The sequence below is a fragment of the Lemur catta genome, chromosome 3 (assembly GCF_020740605.2).
Source record: "Lemur catta isolate mLemCat1 chromosome 3, mLemCat1.pri, whole genome shotgun sequence".
Classification (NCBI taxonomy): domain Eukaryota; kingdom Metazoa; phylum Chordata; class Mammalia; order Primates; family Lemuridae; genus Lemur; species Lemur catta.
The window spans coordinates 102,465,745-102,487,390 of NC_059130.1; the positions used below are offsets into that span (position 1 = coordinate 102,465,745).

Sequence of the window (21,646 nt, forward strand, 5' to 3'; positions counted from 1 at the left end):
CCTCCCTGCCTCCCCTCTGCCCCTCCACTCTTCCTGGGCCTCACTTGCTCCTGCCGCTGGCCCTCCCGTCCCCCGTCCCCCTCCTTCCATCTTGGTCCCACGCACTCACTTTCCTTGAGCTGCTGGGAGTCTGTATTGAGGAGAGGCAGGCAAGAGCGGCGTTGGGGTTCCAGGCTCTGTGACGTATGTGGTGGGAGAAGGTTGGGGCGGGGTCAAGTTTGTTCTCCGGCCCTGACTGAGTGGAATCTGGGTATGGGGATATTCTCTGGTCTTTCAAGCCCTTTGCATGGAGACAGGTGCCACCAGTGGTTGGGTTCGGCTGGGGACAAGCGTCTCTGGTGGTCCCTCGCCCTGAAGAGGCTGGATGGCAGTGGGCAGCCCGGCCCGCTTTGGTGCTCACCTAGGGGCTCCGGAAGGGGGCAGGGCGCTAGAAGAGCCTGGGGCCGGCCAGGAATCTGCAGAAAGGGCTCAAGCTGAGAGCCTGGCCCTTAGGCTCCTCCCTCTGCAGTCACAGGAGGCCACATGAACTGGTTTAATTTCGGAGCTTGCCCCGGAGCCAGCCACAGGCAAAGTTAAGGAAATGGCCCTGGTTTGGGAGACCAAGTGTGTATCCCAATTGTGTCTTCAGGTAGCTTTGTTCCCCCAGATGCTAATGTCTCAGTGTGTGTCCACATCTGTAAAAAGGGGATCCACGTCCCTGCCCTGCCTTCTTACCAAGGGCCCTGTTGGATCTCAGATGGCCTTCCTGACCGAGGACTTCAGGAGGCCCATAAACTAGCTGAGCAATCACACGTGATGCTGTGAGTGCATTTCCCTGGAGAGAGGGTCCATGGTTTTCATTAGCTACTCAGAGACGCCCAGCCTCTCTCAGAAAGATGAAGAAACCCTGTTCTAATGAAATAATGCAAACACTCTTCACAAAAAGCATATACCTCTCTGCCAAGAAGATATCAGTCTCCGTTCTAAGATTTCCTCAGAAAAAGATGGGTGTGTGACTCAAGCTGCCTCGGAGGCAGGTAGCCAAATGTCTGCAGGGGTCTGGCCCTTTGTGTTCGCCCACATCCCCTGTAGACAGCTGTCCTGAGCCTTAGGGGAGGAGTGGACCCGGCTTCCTGCCTGTACGAGGCAGTCCACAGGGACACGGACCCCTGGCCACCGGTTCTGGCCACCCACCTGTCTGTGTCGCCCTGCGCTTTGGGTAGAAGGCATTGCCTTTCCGGGCATGTTGTGGCTTCTTCTCACCATAGTGGCCCTCCCAAGACAGATAGTAATTACCCTTCTTTCTTGTCCCTCAATAGCCACCAGCAAATACAAGCAGCTGGTTTTTAATAGACAGTGAAGGCTGGAATTACAGAAAGAAAGGGTAAACGCCTCTTGCCTCCGTAATTCAGACAGTAAACTGTTCGCTGAGATTGAAATTTGCTTGTTTCCTGGGGAACCTTGAAGGTCCTCCTGGGACTGCTGTTGCCTGCTCAGTGCTCCCTGGAAGAGGGCACTGGGCCAGGTGTGAGCTGCGTCACTGCTGGGTTTGTGACTTCCTGGATGGTGCCTGATCCTCTTCGGAGGCTGGCTGATTTGAGGGGAGGCAGTGGGGTCTGCTCTGTCTGTCAGGGGCTGTGGCTCACTGGGTGGGCTTTGCCATGGTCTCTCCTCTCTGGTCCAGCCCGATCGTCATTGGACAGCCTGCTGCTGTGTCTGCTTCCTGGGTGATGTCACCACTGAATGAGAGGGCAGGAGAAGGGGGCAGGAAACTGCTGTATATTCTTCCTGTGCTACAGGGGGCTATGTAGCTCCCATGTGGCAGTTGGCAGGGACTTTGGGATGGGTGTGGTCTGTGGGCAGGGTTGCGTAGGGAGAACCTAAAAAGAAGGCGGGTCCTTAGCTGGGCAGTCCACAGTAGGGACAGATGTCCATGAGGCTGTACAGGGGACTGGCTTACCAACAGGTAAACCAGCAAGTACAGCTCAGGATTCCTCGCTCCTTTTCCTGGAAGGAAACCCTAGAGGGTTATCGTCTTCCTTCCATTACTTGCAAAACATGGGGCTCTCAGGAGGCAGGAGCTTGCTCTGGTTTGGGGGCTGGTGCTATATCCAACTATCCCTGCCGGAAGTGTCTGGACTGGTGGGAATGGTGACTGTGTTAAGTTTAGGATGTGAAAGCTTTGGAGGGAGAGGCTTGGCAAGGGAGGGAATGGGGAGGAGTAGGGAACTAGCCTCCAGTGGGGTAACTGGCTTTAACCTGGCAGTGTGGACCGTTGGAGAAAGGGAGCTACCCAGAAGGCCTTGCATTCGCTGCACACAACCAAGGGCATACCTGGCACCTAGCTTGAAGCGTGCAGTCTGTCCGATCCCAAGGTTTGGGGGCCAGCCATACCCTGGGCTGCCTGGAGGTTTGAACACGGTCTACACCAGGCCTCCAACTGTAGCAATAAGCTTCAGACTCAGTGAGTCTAAAATGGGGCTCCCTGCCTTCCCTCCCTCCATCACACCCTCTGTGTCCTCATGGGTACCCTGCCCTGGAAACCCGTGCTCCCTGCCCTCATGCCCTGGTCCTCCACGAGCCCCGGGGATTCCTCCTTTGCCACGTCCTTCCCACTGTCTCATGTCTGTCCCCATCACCAGGCTCTTGTTGTCCTCAATCTGGACAGTCACAAAACTTCCTAATTCATCTCACGGTAACCAGCCTACCCCTGAGCAATGGGGTCTCACCACACCCTTCTGCCCCTCAGAACTCTGCAGGGGCTCCCTGTGGTTTTCAGGGTCCAAATGGAACCTTTTCCAAGTCTGATCTCTGGAATCTCACCTTCTACTCTTCCTTGTCGCCCTTCACCCTCCCTCCTACACTGGGTGACCCCTAGTTCCGTCTGCATGTTTCCAGCTCACCTCTCATGCCTGTCTGCCTTTGTCATCTCTGTTGCCATGTGTCCAAAGCCTACCACCTCAGAAGGTCCATATTAAATGCCACCTCTTCCAGGCAGCCTTTCACACTTCTCCCGGCACTATGAGGCTGGTCCTCCCCTCAACATCCCTGTAGGTGCATCTTCTACCCCTCCCCACGTGGTTCCACAGTTTACTTCCGTGTTTCACATCTTCACTCAACTGGATGCTCCTTGAGGACAGTGGATATATTTGACTATCCTTGGCATTTCTCGTGGGATCCAAATAAGGCCTCGTACACAGCAGGTGCTCAATGAATGCTTGTGTACCTATGTGAGGGAATGGGCGTGTGGGTAACGGAGCGCTTTGCTCACATCATGGGGCATTGAGGGGAACGGGAGGGCAATGTGCAAACTCAGGGAATGTGGTTCCAGGTGCCTTGTCCTCCCTCCTCTAGAGGTTGCCGTTGGGATCGTGGGATTGGTGAGTCCTTGAATGGCACTCCTGTGACCCAGCTCCTGGTCATCCTCAAAGCCAGGAACCCAGAGGTGTGAGGGGTTCCAGGCTCATCAATATGCGTATCCCACGAACAGTGAACAGGCAGGGGCCGGAGGGTCACCCACCCCGTCCACCGCGTGTATATCCGCCGCCCCCTGACCAAGCTCTAGCCGAGACAACTGTGCATATGGTTTCTGTAAACAGGACGTTGGCATTGGCAAGTGTCAGAGCATCACGCCACCTGCCGTCACAAGGTGCCATGTCTACTCAGTGCCCTTGGCTGGTGGCATTGGGTGGGGAGCTCTGGTTACTGCTTACTCTGCCTTGAGAACGGTCTGGTGGGAAGAGGTGTCTCAGAAGAAATGTCCACGTTTGAGCTAAAGTCCCTGCTTTGAACCTCAGACTGCAGCTTTCTCTTACATTCTTCACCGTTTCTGACCATGCATCCACCTTTTATTTAACTTTCTTTGAGTCATTTCTCCATTTGGGGCTGAGGTGGGGGGGCTCGTCTCATCTATACTCTCCACCCCAAGATCTGCAGCGCAGGGTGGGGAAGTCCCCAGGGGCTGTGGACAGGCCACCTCTGGCCGCTGGTGTGGGATGCGGGACCTGGGTGGTTGCTGGGCTGGAGGCCTGTCTCTGCACCCACATGCTCTGAATGACTTTGCTCACAACGGGATTTGTTAATAGCAGCTGCCCACCTTGCACACTCAGGAACCCCCAGGCCAGAAGACCCCAGCCACCCCACACAGCCCCAGCAAAACAGGGCCTCATTCTATCTCTGCCTCCACCCCCCACCCTGAGACATTGCCCCTGCGGTGCCTTCCTGTGACTACCCATCTCTGTATGTGCTGTTTTTTTGCCTTGTAGTAACTCAGGTTGGTGTATCCCAAGGACATAATATGTGTCCAGATCCTGGCATACCCGAAAGGGGCAAAAGACTAGGCTCGGATTTCAGGTAAGATCTATTTGGGAACTTTCTGACTGTAAGAAGGTGGGGTGGCCTGGATGGGGGGAAGACAGGGGCTGGCCTACCTGGAGGTAGAAATGGAGAGAGTGGGCTGGATACAGGAACAGATACTTTCTGGAGAAGAGCTGTGGCCTTTGGCAGTCTTTCCTGGCCTGGTCCTTGAAACTGCCCGTGCCTGACGGGGGGACTGTAGACTGCCAGTGTTACCAGCAAACCTTCATACCCAGGGTACAAGGCTGCCATCTCAGTAATGACCCACCAGCAGGCAACTCACACCGCTGATAGTCTAGGAGACCCGAGGGCCCAGAGATGGTATGTTTTGCAAACTTTCTAACTATCCAGGCATTTTCCCATAATCCTCCATTTTCATTAAAGTTTACGGGTGTCATCCGCCCACGCTCAGCTGCCCTAACTGATGCTTATCTCCGAGGATTGCTGTTTTGCTCACAAAGTCACCTTTTAACTCAATCCTAAAACGATTTAATGGTCAAAAAAAAAAAAAAAAAAAGATGGAGAGCAAATGTTCCTTCCAATGGAGATTTTAAGTGATTAAACAGTAGAGCAGAGATTAAGGGTCAGAAAGAGAAATAATGTTCCATGTGGCACCTTGTGGAACCAGGAAGAACTCAGGGCGGGGCATGGCAGGCCCGGGGATTGAGCTCACAGACACACCCTGTCTCCCAGGTTAGGATCCAGTGTCCAGTTTACCTGCAACGAGGGCTATGACCTGCAAGGGTCCAAGCGGATCACCTGTATGAAAGTGAGCGACATGTTTGCCGCCTGGAGCGACCACAGGCCAGTCTGCCGAGGTGAGGGTGCCCGGGGAAGGGAGGCCGGACAGAAACTGGGCCAGGTGTGGAGGATGAAGCCCAGTTCCCAGCTTCTGAGGCTCAGGCTGTCACCCCTGTCCCCTGCGTTTATTTACCAATTAATATACTTATTTAGCTCTTTCCCAGTTTCAAGGTCTGTACTAGGATCAGGAGATACAGAGGTAGGGAAGATAAACATAGTCCTTGCCCACCTTACAGTCCAATGGGGAAGTCACATATAATAAAACAGATTGCTGGCTCATTGAACAGATGTTACAACCACACCTAACTAGGAAAGGAAACTACCTTGAAACACCCCCCCCATTATAGCACATACACATCCTGAACCTTCTGTCCCAATGCCCTTGTATCTTTCCCCACACTCTGCAGTAAAGAGACCTGTCACTCCTGGAAGAGTGTTCTTGGCTATGTGGAAGTGACATGGGCCACCGAAATCAAAAGCTTCTCTGTGGGATTCCTCTAACTCTACGCCTGGGCGTCTTGTTTTCAAGGGCTCTGCCACCCACATTCTCAGGTATCACATAAGGCAAGGTTGGGCTGGCCTATCCCCCAGTCCCCAAATAATCTTAAAATATCAGACCTGAAAGTATTTCCGCAGTGGAGAAATGAGCCCCTGACCTCATTTCTCAGGGCACCAGCAAAGAGAACCCCTGAGCACTAGGCAGCTCGATGGCCTTTAAAAGCCAGCAGGTGCTCTTCTGAGTGCTCCTTCGGAAGAGAAGGTATGTTCCCCGCTATAAAGTTACATTCTGGATCCTTCTAAAGATTCTCTGCCTCTCTCTTGGCACATGTATCACGATGAAATTCATGCAGAGTAAGAGGGGTCCAGGAAAAATAACTTAGATCATTTTTCTACTAAGGGAGGGACAAAGTTGGAGCTGAACCCCACTCCCTTTTTAAAAATGAGTCGATAAGTAGTCTAGAAGAGTGTCATGAAAACATCTTTCAAATCAGCTTTAGATTTATTCATCCTCACTCAACTTTAAAGTGGCTGTGATCCAAAATTCACAATATACTTTGCCTTCCACCGATTTTAGCTCATTATTTCAGGGATTTTACATAGCTACTATGTTTTCTAAAAAATTTTAAAAAACAATAAAAGTATTCTTGTTATAACTCAGCAATTGGGCAAATCATCTGTTTTCCCTAAGCCTTTCTTACCTATCAAAACAGAGATGATAGTACCCACCTGACCCTTCTTGTGTTTAATCTGAACATCAAATGGAGTTGTGGTTGTGTAAACAGTTTATGAATAAGGGAGATGCTAGAAGGAAAAAAATCAAATATATCCTTGTGTAGATAGGGCAGGGATTTCTGTTTTGTTCACCTCCTAAAATAGGGCCTGACACATAGTAGGTGCTCAATAAAATGTGTTGCACGGATGATTGAATAATGGAATAATCGAATAGTACACCACTCCAATTACAGGGAGCCAAGACACCAGCTGTGGAGAGAGGCATAGAATTATCAAGTCTGAGGACCTCTGCCAATCTGTTGTTTCAAAATTCTCAAAAGAATCCAGACTAACAATGCCTTTAGGCAGTGGTGGGATCTGATCTGTCCCCAAGACCTTTTTACTAGAGGAAGGTTGTTCTTTTAGTAATGATGGTTGTTCACATGAACATGCCAAGGGTGGGGAAGGGCTGGTGTTTCCACCTGAAGGAAGTTCATAGTCGAATAATATGCTCATCTTTTTCTCCGGTGATTTGGACCCACAGGACTCTGAATTCTCTGCTCCATTTTCACTAAGCACTGGGCTAAGTTTTTTCACGTCATTTCATTCCATCCTCTGCCACTGTGAAACAGGGGGAAATTATGGTTTGAATCCAACCATCATCACTTTTTAGCTGGGCGTCCTTGGGATAGTGTCTTCACCTCTCTGAATCTCCTTTTTTTCCTGCTAAAAGGTGATAATAATAGAACATTATTTCATGGCATTCCTTTGAGGAGTAGTCGAGGCAGTGCTTGTTTAGAAGTGATGCCAATGGCTCTGCCAGGCTTAGGTGCATACATGTTGAGTTTAACCTGCTTGAGCACTGTCGGTATACAGCTTCCTCGAGCCCTGGAGCAAACCTCAGCCTCTAGGGGGTCTGTCGGTTCTTTCCGATGCCTGTTTCCTCGCTGTCTTGTCCAATCCTATTGCAGTCACACAATTTGGGAGTCACGGAGACTTTGATCTAGATCACAACTCTGACACCGATTAGCCTGCTGGCCCTGGCTGGGTTCCTTCATCTTTTCTAGCCACGGGGCCCTCATTTGTGAACAGGAAAAACAAAACCTCCACTGCCTGGTGATTGTGAAATTTAAAGTCATTTTATAGAAAGTGACCGGCGCTGACAGTGGTGGAGGGTGGATTCTCAGCACAGGTTAACCTTGCTGCCTTTGTCCCCTCGCTTTCTCCTCTCCCATAGGCCATCGTGAGGGAGAGAGAGACAGCTATCTCTCGGGTTTGGACTTGGACAGTCTGTCCCAGGCTTCCTAGAGGCCAAGAGCTGAGATAGATATTAGATTCAAGCGTCCTTTATTTTGGCAGTTTTTAAGGTTTTTCTTTTAAACTCTTTTGTTCTTAATTCATTGCAATTACCATTGTAATTGTGATTTTTAGGAGCGTTTAGGTGAACTGCACCTTAAAAATAAAAAGGGGACAAAACTCTTTCAATTCCAAGAAGCTCCACTAAGAAGCAGGTTGCCAAAAGATCACATTCTAAAAACAATTGCTACCGTACACAATGCTATTATTTTTCTCTCTAATGAATTCAAAATATGATTTGATTTGAAATATTCATTTTTCCACACAATTAATTCTACTAAAACACGGGGACTGGCAAATAATAGGTTCTCAACAAATGTTTGAGGACCACCTGAATGAATCAGTGATTGAAATGAATGAACAATATGGAACTGCGCTCTCATTTTGGAATTTGAAATTAGGTATTCACCAGCCTTTCTTTTCTTTTCCTCCCACCAGAAGCAATAAGCTTCTAATCTGACTCCTAGAAAATTTTGATTATACAATGGAGATTGAGGGCAACATGAAACATTGTTAAACTAATTCTGTTCAGCCCAAGGTATAGGCAGGGTGGTGTAATATAGGGCTTATCAGACTTATTTTACATATGGAGCCCAATATTTTAAAATGAATTTTTACAGAACCTCAATAAATAAAACAAATACAAGGGGAGCATCTCTGATTAAAGTAGGGGCAGGAGATTTGGAGTCACTCCCTCCCTCACCAGTCTCAGCAACCTCCAAGCCCTGGTGCCCCTGGGGCTCTGGGGAACACTGTTTGTAAACCACCGGTATAATGAAGAGGACCAAATTAACAAGCAGGAGACCTGGTTTCTTGTGACCTCAGGTTGGTGTTGATGGAGAACAGGGATTAATTACCAGCCCCAGATGATATTTTTACAGTTGCTGATTCACAAAGCAAATAATTAACAGAAAACCATATATTATATTTCCTTTGTGACTAAATCCACTTCCTCTATATATCTGTGTCTATATCCATACAGATACACACACACTCATATAGAATAAAAGCCTTTTTAGCAGATAGAATGCCTAGAATGCCCGGCCTGGTACTCAGAGACCTAAGCTAAAGTTCCAACTTTGCTGTCAACAAGCCCTAGGGCACAGGGAAAATCACTGACATGTGCCGTGTCTTTTTCTTCATCTGTAAAATGGGAGGGAACCAGGGGAAATGGGGCACAGACCAGCTGAATTAAATGCCATGCTTGTACAGGCGGCTGTCTTCTCGGCGGCCCTCACCGCATCAGCTTCTCGGGCCTGCCCCTTAAACACGATTGCCCAGAGTTCTGTTTCCATCTCTCCTCTCTATCTTCTCCTTCCTCTCCTGTCTCCCGTCTCCTCTCTTCTGCTCTCCACCTACTCTCCCTGGATGATGAGCTCTGACTGTCCTAGAACACATGCCCCCTTGCTACAGCCCTGAGCATGTCCCCAAGTCCCTTACCTATGTATGATCATAGTAAAGCTCCCACTTATTAAACTATTTATACTTTTATAAAGCATTGCACTAGGCATTTTTCATAATTTATTTTTGAGGAAAGTGGCAACAGCCATATTTTATGTTTCGCTAAAGCTTAGAGTGGTCAGCCAACTTGCCCAAGGCTGAGTTTCAAACCCTGACTCCAAAGGCTGAATCCTGCTTCTCCTTGAAAATTGCAGCTGGACATCCTTTGGGGTTAATGTATTAGATGGAACCAGCAGGACTGCTTCCCCTCCGCTCCCCACTTATTTTAATACAATTTTAAAGTTACAGAAAAGTTGCAGTTAATGTGCAAAGAATTTCCATATGCCCTTTACCCAGATTTAAAGAGCTACTTTTTAGGAATTAATGGAGAAGAAGGAAGCTGAGGAGAGTCGGGCAGAGGTAGGAGAAAAGCCAGGAAGCAACACTGAAGCCAAAGAATATGAGTCTCACACTAGAGGAGGGTTGGTGGGGTTAGGTACTCCAGAGAGGTCATGTCTAGTAACCGCTGAAATGCAATGATTGGAGTTACGTGGCTCCACCAAGCATCAAATGTTTGATGTTGTCTCTGCAAGGAGCTGGCCCGGGAACTGAAGGAAGACCAGGGAAAGAACTGACTAGGGCTGAAGCTTCCGTTACAACAGCAAACCATGACTTTGTAGTGACACTACGGTTCTCCTGGCAGCCCCCAAGCCCCAGGATTAGGAATAGAAGAGGTGGCTGGTAGGGTTAACCAGAGGCAGACATTTCGCCAAGCAGATATGAGGGTATAGAGGGAGCTAAATGTATCGGCGAGTCATCTGGAGGGCCAGACTGGGTAGTGAAAGAAGAGAGGTCAGAGGTGGACAGATAGAGGGGAAGAGATGTGGGAGCCAGAGGGCTGGAGGGGACAACAGGTGCATTGAGACCAAAATCACTCTGCTGGGAGCATAGGCAGTGGGGGAAGAAATGGGATGATTGGGTTTAAGATCTGAGAGTTGGACTTTCTGGGTTCCCAAGACATCAGGGCACTGCATGTGGTCATGGGCATGGTTGATCTCGGGACAGAGGGAGGGCAGGGTGCCTGATCTCATGAGAAGGGGTCGGCCTGCAAGAGAAGGGAACATCCCTCTGTTGGAACGGGAGGGAAAAAGAAAATGAGCACATACATAGACGGTATTGTACTTTCAGGGAGTGGGAGAAAGGATGTGCCTGCCGGATGGCTTCTGTTTCCTCCATAAAGAGTGAGGCAAGGTCATCAGGGGAGAGTGAGGGGAGGGGAGGGGAAGGACAAGAGGTTCGAGTGGCACGTAGAAGGCATGAGAAGGTCTTTGAGCAGAATGAGAGCATGAGCTAATAGTGCTAAATGGTAGGGTCACTGGGCAACAGGTAGGATTTTTTTGAGGTGGGTAATCATGACTTTATAATAACATCAGTCTACCTACTCACATGATTTTTTTTCCAGCAAAGCTCAACCGCATGGGGGCAGGTAGGGAGGATGTGGGTGGAGGGGTTCATCCACAATTGATGTCTTCCAGGCAACTGATTAAAGGAAAAAGAAGCAAGGGACTTGGGAGGATTTGCAAGAAAATGTTCATAATGGTGGACCATGGGATCTAAGTTGGGTAAGGACAGAAGACAAGACAGGAGGGGGCTGATGGCTGGTGGGTAGAGAGAAGATGTTGATGTCAACAGAGTGGAGGTCTCAGTAGGGCAAGATGAGTTCTTCTGGGGGTTCAGCAAGCATTTGTGGAAAGAAATATTGGGAAGTGGGAGCAAGATCTCCACTGCAGAGGCTGAAGAGGAGGCAGTGGCTTGGGGAGGGGGGATCTGGGCTTCAGTCAAGGCAGTAGTGGGAGTATGAGGTTCTGAAAGATGTTGCAGCTACAAGCAGAGCTTTGCTTGCCTTTGAACCGGTGGTGGGAGGTGGTTCCAGAGGACCGTGGAAAGGGCAGGGAGGGAGGTCAGCAGGAAGAGAAGGTAGGGAGGGCAGCATGGAACAGGGCAGGAATAAGATGTGGGGAGAAGACAGGCAACCAGAGACACCTGCATCTGGAGCAGTTCCCTTCTTTGGTGCCAAGTTGTTTCAGTGCCGGAACTGGCTGTGGGTCCAGGTGGTATCTTCCCACGGTCCCCTGGGACACTGTTCCCCATTATATGGTGAGTAATGTCCAGACCAAACTCAGGCATGGAAGGTCTCCAAGAAGTCTGTCCTGAAAGCTAGCCAGAAGAGCATTTGATGGGAAAAAGCAAATAGAGAAACATAACAATATGTTCATCCATTTATTGAGATGTTGTCTGAGCACCTACAATTTTGCCAGCCCATCTGGGCCACTGCAGTGAGCTTTCCATCTGTTGGTGGGTTTCTAGGAACTGGCTGCTCAGGGGAATTCTGCGTGTCCACAGCACCCCTGGCCTTGCCCAGACAGCAGAGGAAAAGTGTAGCTATTTCTCCACTCCGAACCTAGTCTAAGGTGTTCCACGCTAACTATCTGCAGCTTGTAATATTTTAGTTAAACCCCTCTAAGCCCTTAAAGTGGTAAATGCCTTTTTGGTCTGTTCTCTCTCATTACCTTCAGCTTGTTTCAACAGACTGCAAATACCATCTAATTCTGGGAAACAAGTGCAAGATAAATTGAGTCTGAAACTGAGGGCTTTTGGCAGCAAAATCTGACTTTCCAGCAGTGTAGTAAGGCAGTGCTGGTAAAGATTTGTAAGCACCCTCCGCAGGGCTAGAGTTCTGAATCCACAGGGCCTCTTTGCAAAGGTGGGATGGGATCAGGGTTTGGGTTTTGATTATCTTATTCTAATTTGTTTAGTAATGTCAATCCCAAATGTGGTTGGGGAAAAGAAGCTATGTCAAGAAACTTCAGGAAAGGTAGAAAAAAAGAGCCTTAATCTTGGGAGACATCTTGGGCAGAGAGAAACAGAATGGACATGGCATTGGGAATCTGATAGTCCCAGATCCCAAAGGTTGAATATTGACACTGCCCCAGGTCCTGGGCTGAACCTTCACAACCATCATCTCATATAATTTCATCCTCACCATGTCTCAGTGAGGCGGCATCACTCACCTTTGACAGATGAAGCAACAAATCGGAGAGGTTTTCTAACGTATCCAGGCTTAAACAACCTTCAAATAGATGTAGGTCCAGAAGGCTACACTGGTAAACCCCAAAGCCTGACCTGGCCTCCACCGTGCCATACTGCCTTAGGGCCCAGTTGTCATCAGGTACGATCTGTGGATCTCAGCGTTTCTCAGCACAGAATTAAAGGAGCGATCAGACACACAGACGGGAGTGAAGGGGAGGGTTCCCTTAGGGATTTGCTCAGACTTGATTCTGCTGATATTTGAGCTCGGGATGAGGGAAAAGGAGGATGCTGGAGGCGTCAGAAGGAACTTCTTCACAGGGTTGTGAAGCGAGCAAAGAAGAGGGAACAGTTCTGACCCAAAAGCCTCTTGCAAATAACCCTCTGACAACACCTGCCCTGCTTGGTTGAAACTTTTTTCCCACCCCTTTCCTCCACTTGCCGTGGCCCCTCAGAGAGAGGCGGTTGTGTCAGACACCTTTCTTTCTCACACTCTGCCTGGCCCGTAGCAGGCGCTCAGTAAATGTCGGAATGAATGAGCACAGGAACGAGTGCATGAAATACAAAGAGATTCATTATGTCCAGGAGCTGTGGAACCTGCTTCCCGGCCCCTCCTGGGAAGGGTGTCCCGGGAAAGGTTCATCATGGCCCTGTCCACGCGTGGAGAGGAGTTCTAGAATACTTGGCCCCTTCGAAGGAAACCAGATTTGACACCACTTTCATTTTATGTAGTTAGGCTTGTGGCGTTTGCTCACTATTTCTTGACTGTTAGGCACTTTGCCTACAATTGGGATAAATTGCCACGTGGGCAGCCACAGAACAGGCTCATAGAACCCTTTATTAAAATAGCTAAGCACTAACGTTAAAGAATGAAGTGGCTAGAACTAAAGCACATTTTTAAAGAAAGCAAACAGCTAGGTACAATGTAGTACCTTAACTGTTATCAATCACTACTTAATCTAATTAGTTTAGAAGCTATTTTAAAGAGCTTAATTAGATTAAGCTGTGATTGATAACACTTTATATCTACTTGAGTAGAGCACTTCTTCTAATTCACCCTGAATCTTTATGCTTCCAGTCAAAAGCCTGTTTCAGGCATGAGCTGAGTGTGGAGAGGGATTTGGGAAGCCCCGAGATCACTCTGGGTGCCTGGCACTGGGCTGAGTCAGGGGCCTTGGCAGAGTTCTTGGGCACTGACATTCTGTGACCTAATGGGGTGGCCTTGACAAAGACATCTTGAGATGCTACTTTAAGAGACCTGGGGGTGTCACAACAGGAGGAATTGAGGGCTGGTAGGGCCTGGAATGAGGTTAGACTCCCAGTTAAGTGGCTTTGGGTCCAGAGCAGCACTCAGCTGGTTTGCAGAACTGGAGTGGAAATAGGGAAACAGGCAGGTCAGCAGAGCTGGGTTGCTTAGCAGGCCCATAGGTGCCCGGGACCCACCTGGCTTTAGGTGAACATCAGTGGTACTAGCCCACACCCTCTTGGTGAAGAAGAGCTACTCCATCACCATGGAGTTGGAGTGTGGGGGGCGGGCAGGGCACAGAGGGGAGATGCTTAGCCTGCCTAGGAAGTTTCATTGCCTACAGAGCAGCAGGACAGGGCATCTGGGGCTTGCTCCTTGCCCCAGTGCTCCAGGCACTGTGACTTCCCTTTGAGCCTGCAGAGAACTGTGGGCACAGGAAGCAGAAGGTTATGTCTGGGTGGGACATGCAGATTCAGTCTCTTCTGGGCTGGGAGTGGGAGGCGGGAAGGGGAGTTGGACCTAGTCTAAACTCAAAGGCTTATCTCTCATCTCCTCTCTGCAGCCCGCATGTGCGATGCCCACCTTCGAGGCCCCTCGGGCATCATCACCTCCCCCAATTTCCCCATTCAGTATGACAACAACGCACACTGTGTGTGGATCATCACAGCTCTCAACCCCGCCAAGGTAAGGCTCCTGGGGAGAGAGGGTGGTGTCCTGTGGGCAGGGCCAGGTTGGGGACAGTTGGTTTCAAACCCAGAGCTTTGTGGTGATAGATTCTCTACAGATACTTCTTTTAAATTGTTTGTTATCAATATTGAGCAGATAGAAAGTGTATTTATAAAATGTAAGCAAGATAGAAAGAACACCAATACAGCAAATACCTATGAAGCAACTTAAGGAAAGTAAATCACTGTTACCTTAGTGATGTGTGTTCCTCACCAATCCCATTCCTTTCCCTATACCCTCAGAGGTAACTATCACCGCAATCGTGAGTTTATTATTCCTTTGCTTTTCTTTATACTTATCACCTAACTGTGTATGCCTAAAAATACATTGCTTAATATGCCAAAATTTGAATGTCATATAAATGTAATCATGTTGTGTGTATTCTTAATCAACTTCACTCAAAATTGTGTCCCTAAGATATATCTATGTTATTGTGTGTAGTTTTGCACTGGTATATACATCTTTTCATATGTGTATTTCTTATTAATTTTTTTCTGTACTCTTGTTCTTTCTTATAAATCTTATAAGTGTCTTGCCAAGATCCACAAAATTACCTGTTGGAAACTTTATTTTAATTATATCAAAACTACAGATCAATTGGAGAACAGATATCTTTTTGATACTAAGTCTTCCAGTCCATGAATATGGTATATCTACTTTCTCAGGGTTTCTTTAATGGCTTTGAAAACTTGTATAACTTTTTCCATTACATATCTTACAAATTTCTTAATATATGTACTCCTAAATATCTTATATTTATTGTTGCTATTATAAATCATATCTTTATAAATTGCATTTTCTACCTGTTTCTTGCTGGTGTTCAGAAATGCAGTTGATTTTTGTACTTTGATTTTTACATATAGCCACTATCTTTTAATAATTTATCTGGGAATTCTTTGGGAGTTTTCTATATAGACAGTCATCATCTGGTTTGCATCTTCCTTTCCAATCTTTATGCCTTTTCTTTCTTCTTTTTCTTGCCTGAGTATTCTGGCTAGAAGCTCTAGCTTAGTAACAAATCATTGTTATGATGGTGGGCCTTCTGATCATTGTTTGATGTTAAATATAATGTTTTTATTTCTTCACCATTAAGTATGATGTTTGCTGAAGTTTGTTTATTTTCAATTTATACCTACTCCTTTTTGGCTTCGAGAAGTTCCTTTCTAACCCTAGTTTGCCAAGAGCTTTTATGAAGAATGTATATTGAATTTTATGAAACACCTTTCTACATTTATTGATATAATCATATTATTTTTTTCCTTTATACTCTTAGTGTAGTGACATTGGTTGACTTTTCTAATGTTAAATGAACCTTGCATTCCTAGGATAAACCTAACTTGGTCATTTAGTATTGTCATTTTTATACATGCCTGTATTTGATTTGCTAACATTTTGTTTAATAATTTGCTTTTATTTTGTTAGTGAGATTGGCTTATTATTTTTTTTTCATATTTCCCTTGCCAAATTTTTGTATCAAGATATTGCTAGCCTCATGAAATGATTTGAAGAGTGTTTCCTCTCTTTCTATCCTTTGGGGTTATTGGTAGAAGATTGAAATAACTTTCACCTTGAAAGTTTGGTAGAATTTTTCAGCAAAACTATCTGGGTCTGGTGTTTCCACCAGATTTAAGATTTTAGACTATAGATTTAATACCTGTAATGACTAAAGGATTATTTAGATCATCCATTTTTTTCTGGAGTTCATTTTACTAAATTTTCAAATTTATTGAATATAAAGTTGTACATATTATCTTTTATTATATTTATGATCCCTGCTGTTGTATTTCTATTCCCTTTTTCATTTCTAATTTGTATCATTTTTTAATTGGTATTGCCAGAAGTTTTATATTTTTAAGTCTTTTTAAATAAGCAATTTTGGTTTTGTTAATACTCCTTCTAATATATTTATTTCCTATTTCATCAATTTCTCTCTCTTCTTTATTATTTCATTCCTTTGATTATGCTTGGGTTTATTCTGTTGTTTTTCTAGCATCTTAATTTTGATGCTTACTCCATTATTTTTCAATTCCATTTAAGCATCAAAGGCTATAAATTTCCCTTATGGACTACTTTGGCTATATTTCTACAGATTTTTATGTACAGTATTTCCATTATAGTTTAGTTCTAAATATTTTCTAGTTCCCATTATTGTTTCATCTTTTAACCATGAGTTATTTAAAAGTATTTCTTAATTTCCAAACAGAGGATTCTTCTAGCTGTCTTTTCGTTACTGATTCTAAATCTTGTGGTCAGAGAACATTGGTCTATATTTGAATCATTTGATATTTGTGCTTTTTGGACCATAAATGATTATTTTTCACATATATTCTGTGTGGGCTTGAAAAAATAAACTGTACATTTTGCAGTTTTTGTGTTCTAATATGTCCATCACATCAAGCTTGCTAATTATGTTTATATCTTTTATATCTTCATTGATTTTTTTTGTCTTCTTGATCGATCAGCTTCAGAGAAAGGAATATTAAAATCCCCCACTATTATGATGGGTTTGTCTATTATTCTTTGAAGTTTTGTCAATTTTTGCTTCATATGTCTTGCAAATGTGTTATTAGAGCACACAAGTTAAGTCATATGTCTTCCTGGTGACTCGAACTGTTTCAAAAATAGTTATGTATTGACTGTCTTTATCCGTAGTAATTTTTTGACCTTAGAAGTTTCCCCCCCACCCCAGCTATTACATCAGCTTTCTTTTGGTCTTTGTCTAACAAATCATCTCTATACTCTTACTATCAACCTTTCTATTTCCTTGTGTTTTACATGTGTTTTGTATATAGCTGGGTTTTTAAAAATCCAGTCTGACAATCTATCTTTTAACTAGAGAATTTAGACCATTCAAATTATGCAATCATTTCTATTCTTTTAGGGATACCTTAAATACTCTAAAAATACTAATATTAATATGCATACTTAATAAAGTCTAGCATTAGATAATAATTCTGTGTTACTCCTAGAAGGTCAGGGATCTTAGAATATTAAGACTTTAGTTATCTCCTCCCAATTCATGCTATATGATGCACGTGATTTTCATGTTATCTTACCTTTTCTCTTAAGTCATTATTGTTATTATTTAATAAAGCCAATGTGCATTTAGATTTACTCATATATTTACCACTTTCTTGACCTCTCCTTCTTGTAGATCAGTGCTTCTCTTTGAAATTTCTTCCTATCCAAAGTACCTGCTTTAAAATGTATTTTCTTATTGATGACAAACTTTCTTAGTTCTTATTATATTTATTTTAAAATGTCTGTTCTCCATTTTTGTGAAAGAACACTGGTACTCACTGGACATTTGGCTCTCGGTTGATAGTCATAGTCTCTCTGTACATGGAGATATTGTTCCAGTGTCATCTAGCTTCCACTATTGCTGTCAGTTCATTGTCGTTCCTTTGAATGACTTCCTTCTGGCTGCTTTTGTGGTCTTTTCCTTATCTTCAGTCTTCTACAGTTTCACTTTTATTTGCGTAGGTGTGAATATTTTTGTATTCATCCTGCCTGAATTAATTAAGTTTCTTGAATCTATGGATTGCTGTCTTTCTTCAGCGTGGGAAAATGTTTAGTCATTATCTTTTCAACTATTGCCTCTTCTTTATTTTCTCTTTTCTCCCCTTCTGGAAGTCTGATAAGACGTCTTAATTTTTCTCACTCCCTTCTGTATTTTTTGGCCTCTTTTCTATTTTCCCCTCTCTCACTGTGTTCATTAATTCTCTGTTCAGCTGTGTCTAACCTCTGTTAAGTTCATTTACTAAAGATATATTTTAATTTCAAATATAATTTTTATTTTATGAAGTCCTATTTGGTTCTTTTTCAAAGATTCTTGGTCATATATTATAGTCTCTTGCTCCTTACTCATATGTTTAGATCCTGCTTTAATTTTTAAAATGTATTACACAGGGCCGGGCGCGGTGGCTCACACCTGTAATCCTAGCACTCTGGGAGGCCGAGGCGGGAGGATCGCTCCAGGTCAGGAGTTCGAGACCAGCCTGAGCAAGAGCGAGACCCCATCTCTACTAAAAATAGAAAGAAATGATCTGGACAGCTAAAAATATATATAGAAAAAAAATTAGCCAGGCATGGTGGCGCATGCCTGTAGTCCCAGCTACTCAGGAGGTTAGGCAGAAGAGTTGCTTAAACCCAGGAGTTTGAGGTTGCTGTGAGCTTGACGCCATGGCATTCTAGCCCAGGCAATAGAGTGGGACTCTGTCTCAAAAAAAAAAAAAAAAAATATATATATATATATATGTGTGTGTGTCTGTGTGTCTGTGTGTGTGTGTATATATATATATATATATATATATATATATATATATATATATATAACGTATTACACATACTTTATATTCCATGTCTGCTAACGTCAGTATCTGAAGTCTTGGCAAGTTTGATTCTATTCTCTGTAGTCTCTCACCTCTTGCTCCAGAACTATGTTTCCTTCTTTGTTTTGTAATTTTTGACTGAGTGTTAAAAGGATAAACTTTGTCTGGGAATTCTTCGAGACCTGAGTGGAAGGTAATTTCTTCCAGAGAAGGTTTGTGTTGGTTTGTGGGAGCATTACCAGCCAGCAACTTATTCACACTGAATTCTCAGTATGAAGGTTTCAAACCGCCCAAGTAACGAAGGCTGCAAACACATGTGAAGGCCGACTTGTGGTTATGGATTCTCAGTGGAAGTTTTCTGGTTTTGGTCTACTCAATGTCAATGTCAAGTTTTGAGATAAATGATTAGCTTCCAGATCCACCCAGAGGATGGTAGTGGCAGGTGAGAAGGAAGACAGGCTCATTGCTAGTTCACCCTTGCTATGGGTGTAGCTTTCACCAGCCCAGCTGTATGCAGGAGTGTCATATTAGAGTCCTCACCTTGGTATGTTGTAGCTTTTGTCTCCTGTTCCTTCTTCTCCATGAGTCCCTGAAAACCAAAGCTATATTTGCCAATTTTTTTTTTTTTTTAGTATTGTTAGTTTTTTAGAGACAGGACCTTACTCTGTCACCCAGGCTGGAGAGCAGTGGCATAATCATAGCTCACTGTAACCTTGAACTCCTAGGCTCAAGCTATCCTCCTCCCACCTCAGCCTCCCAAGTAGCTAGGACTACAGATGTGGGCCACCATGCCCAGCTAATTTTTTTTATTTTTTATAAAGACAAGGTCTCACTATGTTGCCCAGGCTTATTTCGAACTCCTGGCCTCAAGCAATCCTCCCACTTCTGCCTCCCAAAGCTACCATGCCCAGCCCACTTCACCAAATTTTTAAAATGCACTTCAGGCCAAAGCCAGTTTCACATTCTAAGTTGCATTTTGGGTTCCTACATTCACAGTGCTGTGCACACTGAGTATTCCTTGTTATGTTAGTCTAGTCTACTTGGAATGCTGTAACAAATACCATAGACTAGGTAGCATAGACAACAGACATTTATTTTTATTTTCTCACCATTCTGGTGGCCACAAGTCCATAATCAAGGTGCTGGCAAATTCAGTTTCTTGTCAAGGTTTGCCCCCGGGCTTGTGGATAGTCACCTTCTCCCTGTGTCCTTACATGGCTCTTCCTCTGTGCATACAGAAGGAAAGCTCACTGATGTCTCTGCCCCCTCTTATAAGGACATCAATCCCATTGGATTAGGGTCCCATGCTTATGACCTCATTTAACCTTAATTACTTTCCTAAAGCCCCATCTCCAAATATAGTCACATTAGGGATTCAACTTATGCATTTGATGCAGGGGAGGGTATCATTCAGTCCATAACACTTACTAACTTATTAAAAGCTTTTCTTTCCTTTTTAAATTTTACCCAACACTTTAAAATTGTTTGGTCCCGGTACTTGGGGCCACAGTGCTGGGAACACTAGAAGCAGGTTTCCTCTCCACAGAATCTTACAAAGACAGATTCACATCCTATTAAGCCATTTCATGGTGTGCCTAGTCAATGGGGGAGTTTGCTTCAGCCCCGTGGGGTGAGGATGGAGGCTAGACCAGAAGAAGGTCATACACCTTGAGGTTATATTGAGTTGTTGACGAGAGGGGTCTTTCTTGGGCATTGTTAAAGATACCTATCTCCGTTTACTTTTGAACCTGAAGGTGGGGTGTAGGGGGAAGTTTAGGTGAGGCCTGAGAATTTTCTAAGAAACAATTAGATTCACCCCAGAAGGCCTAGCCTTGGCCAATGTGTAGAGGTCAGTGACCCCATGTGATCACTCTCCCACCACAAGTGGACCCCAAGAAGTCAGACGAGCCTGGGTTTCTGAAGACAGCCCCGCTGAAGAGCACCCCTTAGAGTGTGCAGAGGGGTGTTTCCAGCATCTCCGTGGGTCCTCGGTGGGCTGCAGGTGGTGCTGAGGGAGCCCAGAAAGGCTGAAGAGAGCCCCTTCCTGACACCAGGTGCGGGAAGAGTCAGGGAACGTACAGTGCAACAAGGAGGGGTTAAGTGTGGAAACCCAAAGGCTAAGACTGAGGAATAGGACCTGTCTTCTGGCAAACAACAGGGAAAATGGATGCTGTGTTCCCAACCCTGTTCATGGAACTGGGCCACAGGTAAGACACAGGTGTATCCAAGGACTGCCTGTCCACTCACCTTCAGATGTCTCCTCCAGTGGAAAGCACAGTCTCTCTAAGCTCGCAGTATGTTTATGAGAAGGCCATTCATCCATTCATTCATTGACTGTAGATAGGACTTCTGCCCCGGAAGGATGTGCACATAGGAGTGAAGACAGGCATGTAAACAAAAAGCTAGAGTGTGGATAAGCGCTGGCGGAGGTGTGCCAGAGTGCTATGGAAAAACCCAGAAAGGAGCTGCTCTCTGGGAGGTCAAGGAAGTTTTTACAAAGGAGGTGATATTTGAGGAGGGTCTTGAAAGATGGGTAAGCTTGGAAATCAGTATCTCAGAGTAAGCCTCAGTAGGCACTGAGGTTTGAAACAGCCTCTTAGAGCTGAAAGTAACTCAGCATGCCTGGATCCAGGTGAGAACAGAAAGGTAAGTAGGATCAGGTCATGATGAGCCCTCATGCTTGGCAAAGAAGTTTGGATTTTATCTTGAAACTGAGATTTTCAAGGCTAGAAGTGTTAGATGGTTGTTAATAATATTATGGCTCTTACTGGATGCCTATCCTGTGCCAAGCACCAAGCTCAGCTCTCTATATAAATAATTTTATTTCATTCTCTGAATAGGATAATGAATTAGGTTTTAATAGACCCATTTGATGGATGAATAAACTGAATCATGGATAGATTAAAGGTTTGGAAATAGCAGCAGCACATAGCCAGTAAGTACTGGGATTTAAACCAGTCTTTCTGGCTCCAAGGCCCATGCATTTAAGTGGCTGTGCTGCACGGCCAGATGGGACTAGAGTAGATGGGAGGAGCTGGGGTTGACCTCATAGGATGGGCCTGGAAAGGACGAGGGACATTTCTTCTTCTGAACCAAAGCCGAAGCAGGAAGG

General features: G+C 45.2%; 1 protein-coding gene across 1 annotated transcript in view; it reads left to right on the top strand.

Moving 5' to 3' along the window:
- The window catches only part of CSMD2 (CUB and Sushi multiple domains 2), a 572,570-nt gene that overhangs the window by 291,455 nt on the left and 259,469 nt on the right, over positions 1-21,646 (top strand). The window contains 3 exon segments of the mRNA XM_045548313.1: positions 4,245-4,332; positions 5,029-5,153; positions 14,040-14,161. Coding sequence (XP_045404269.1) covers positions 4,245-4,332; positions 5,029-5,153; positions 14,040-14,161 — 335 coding nt within the window.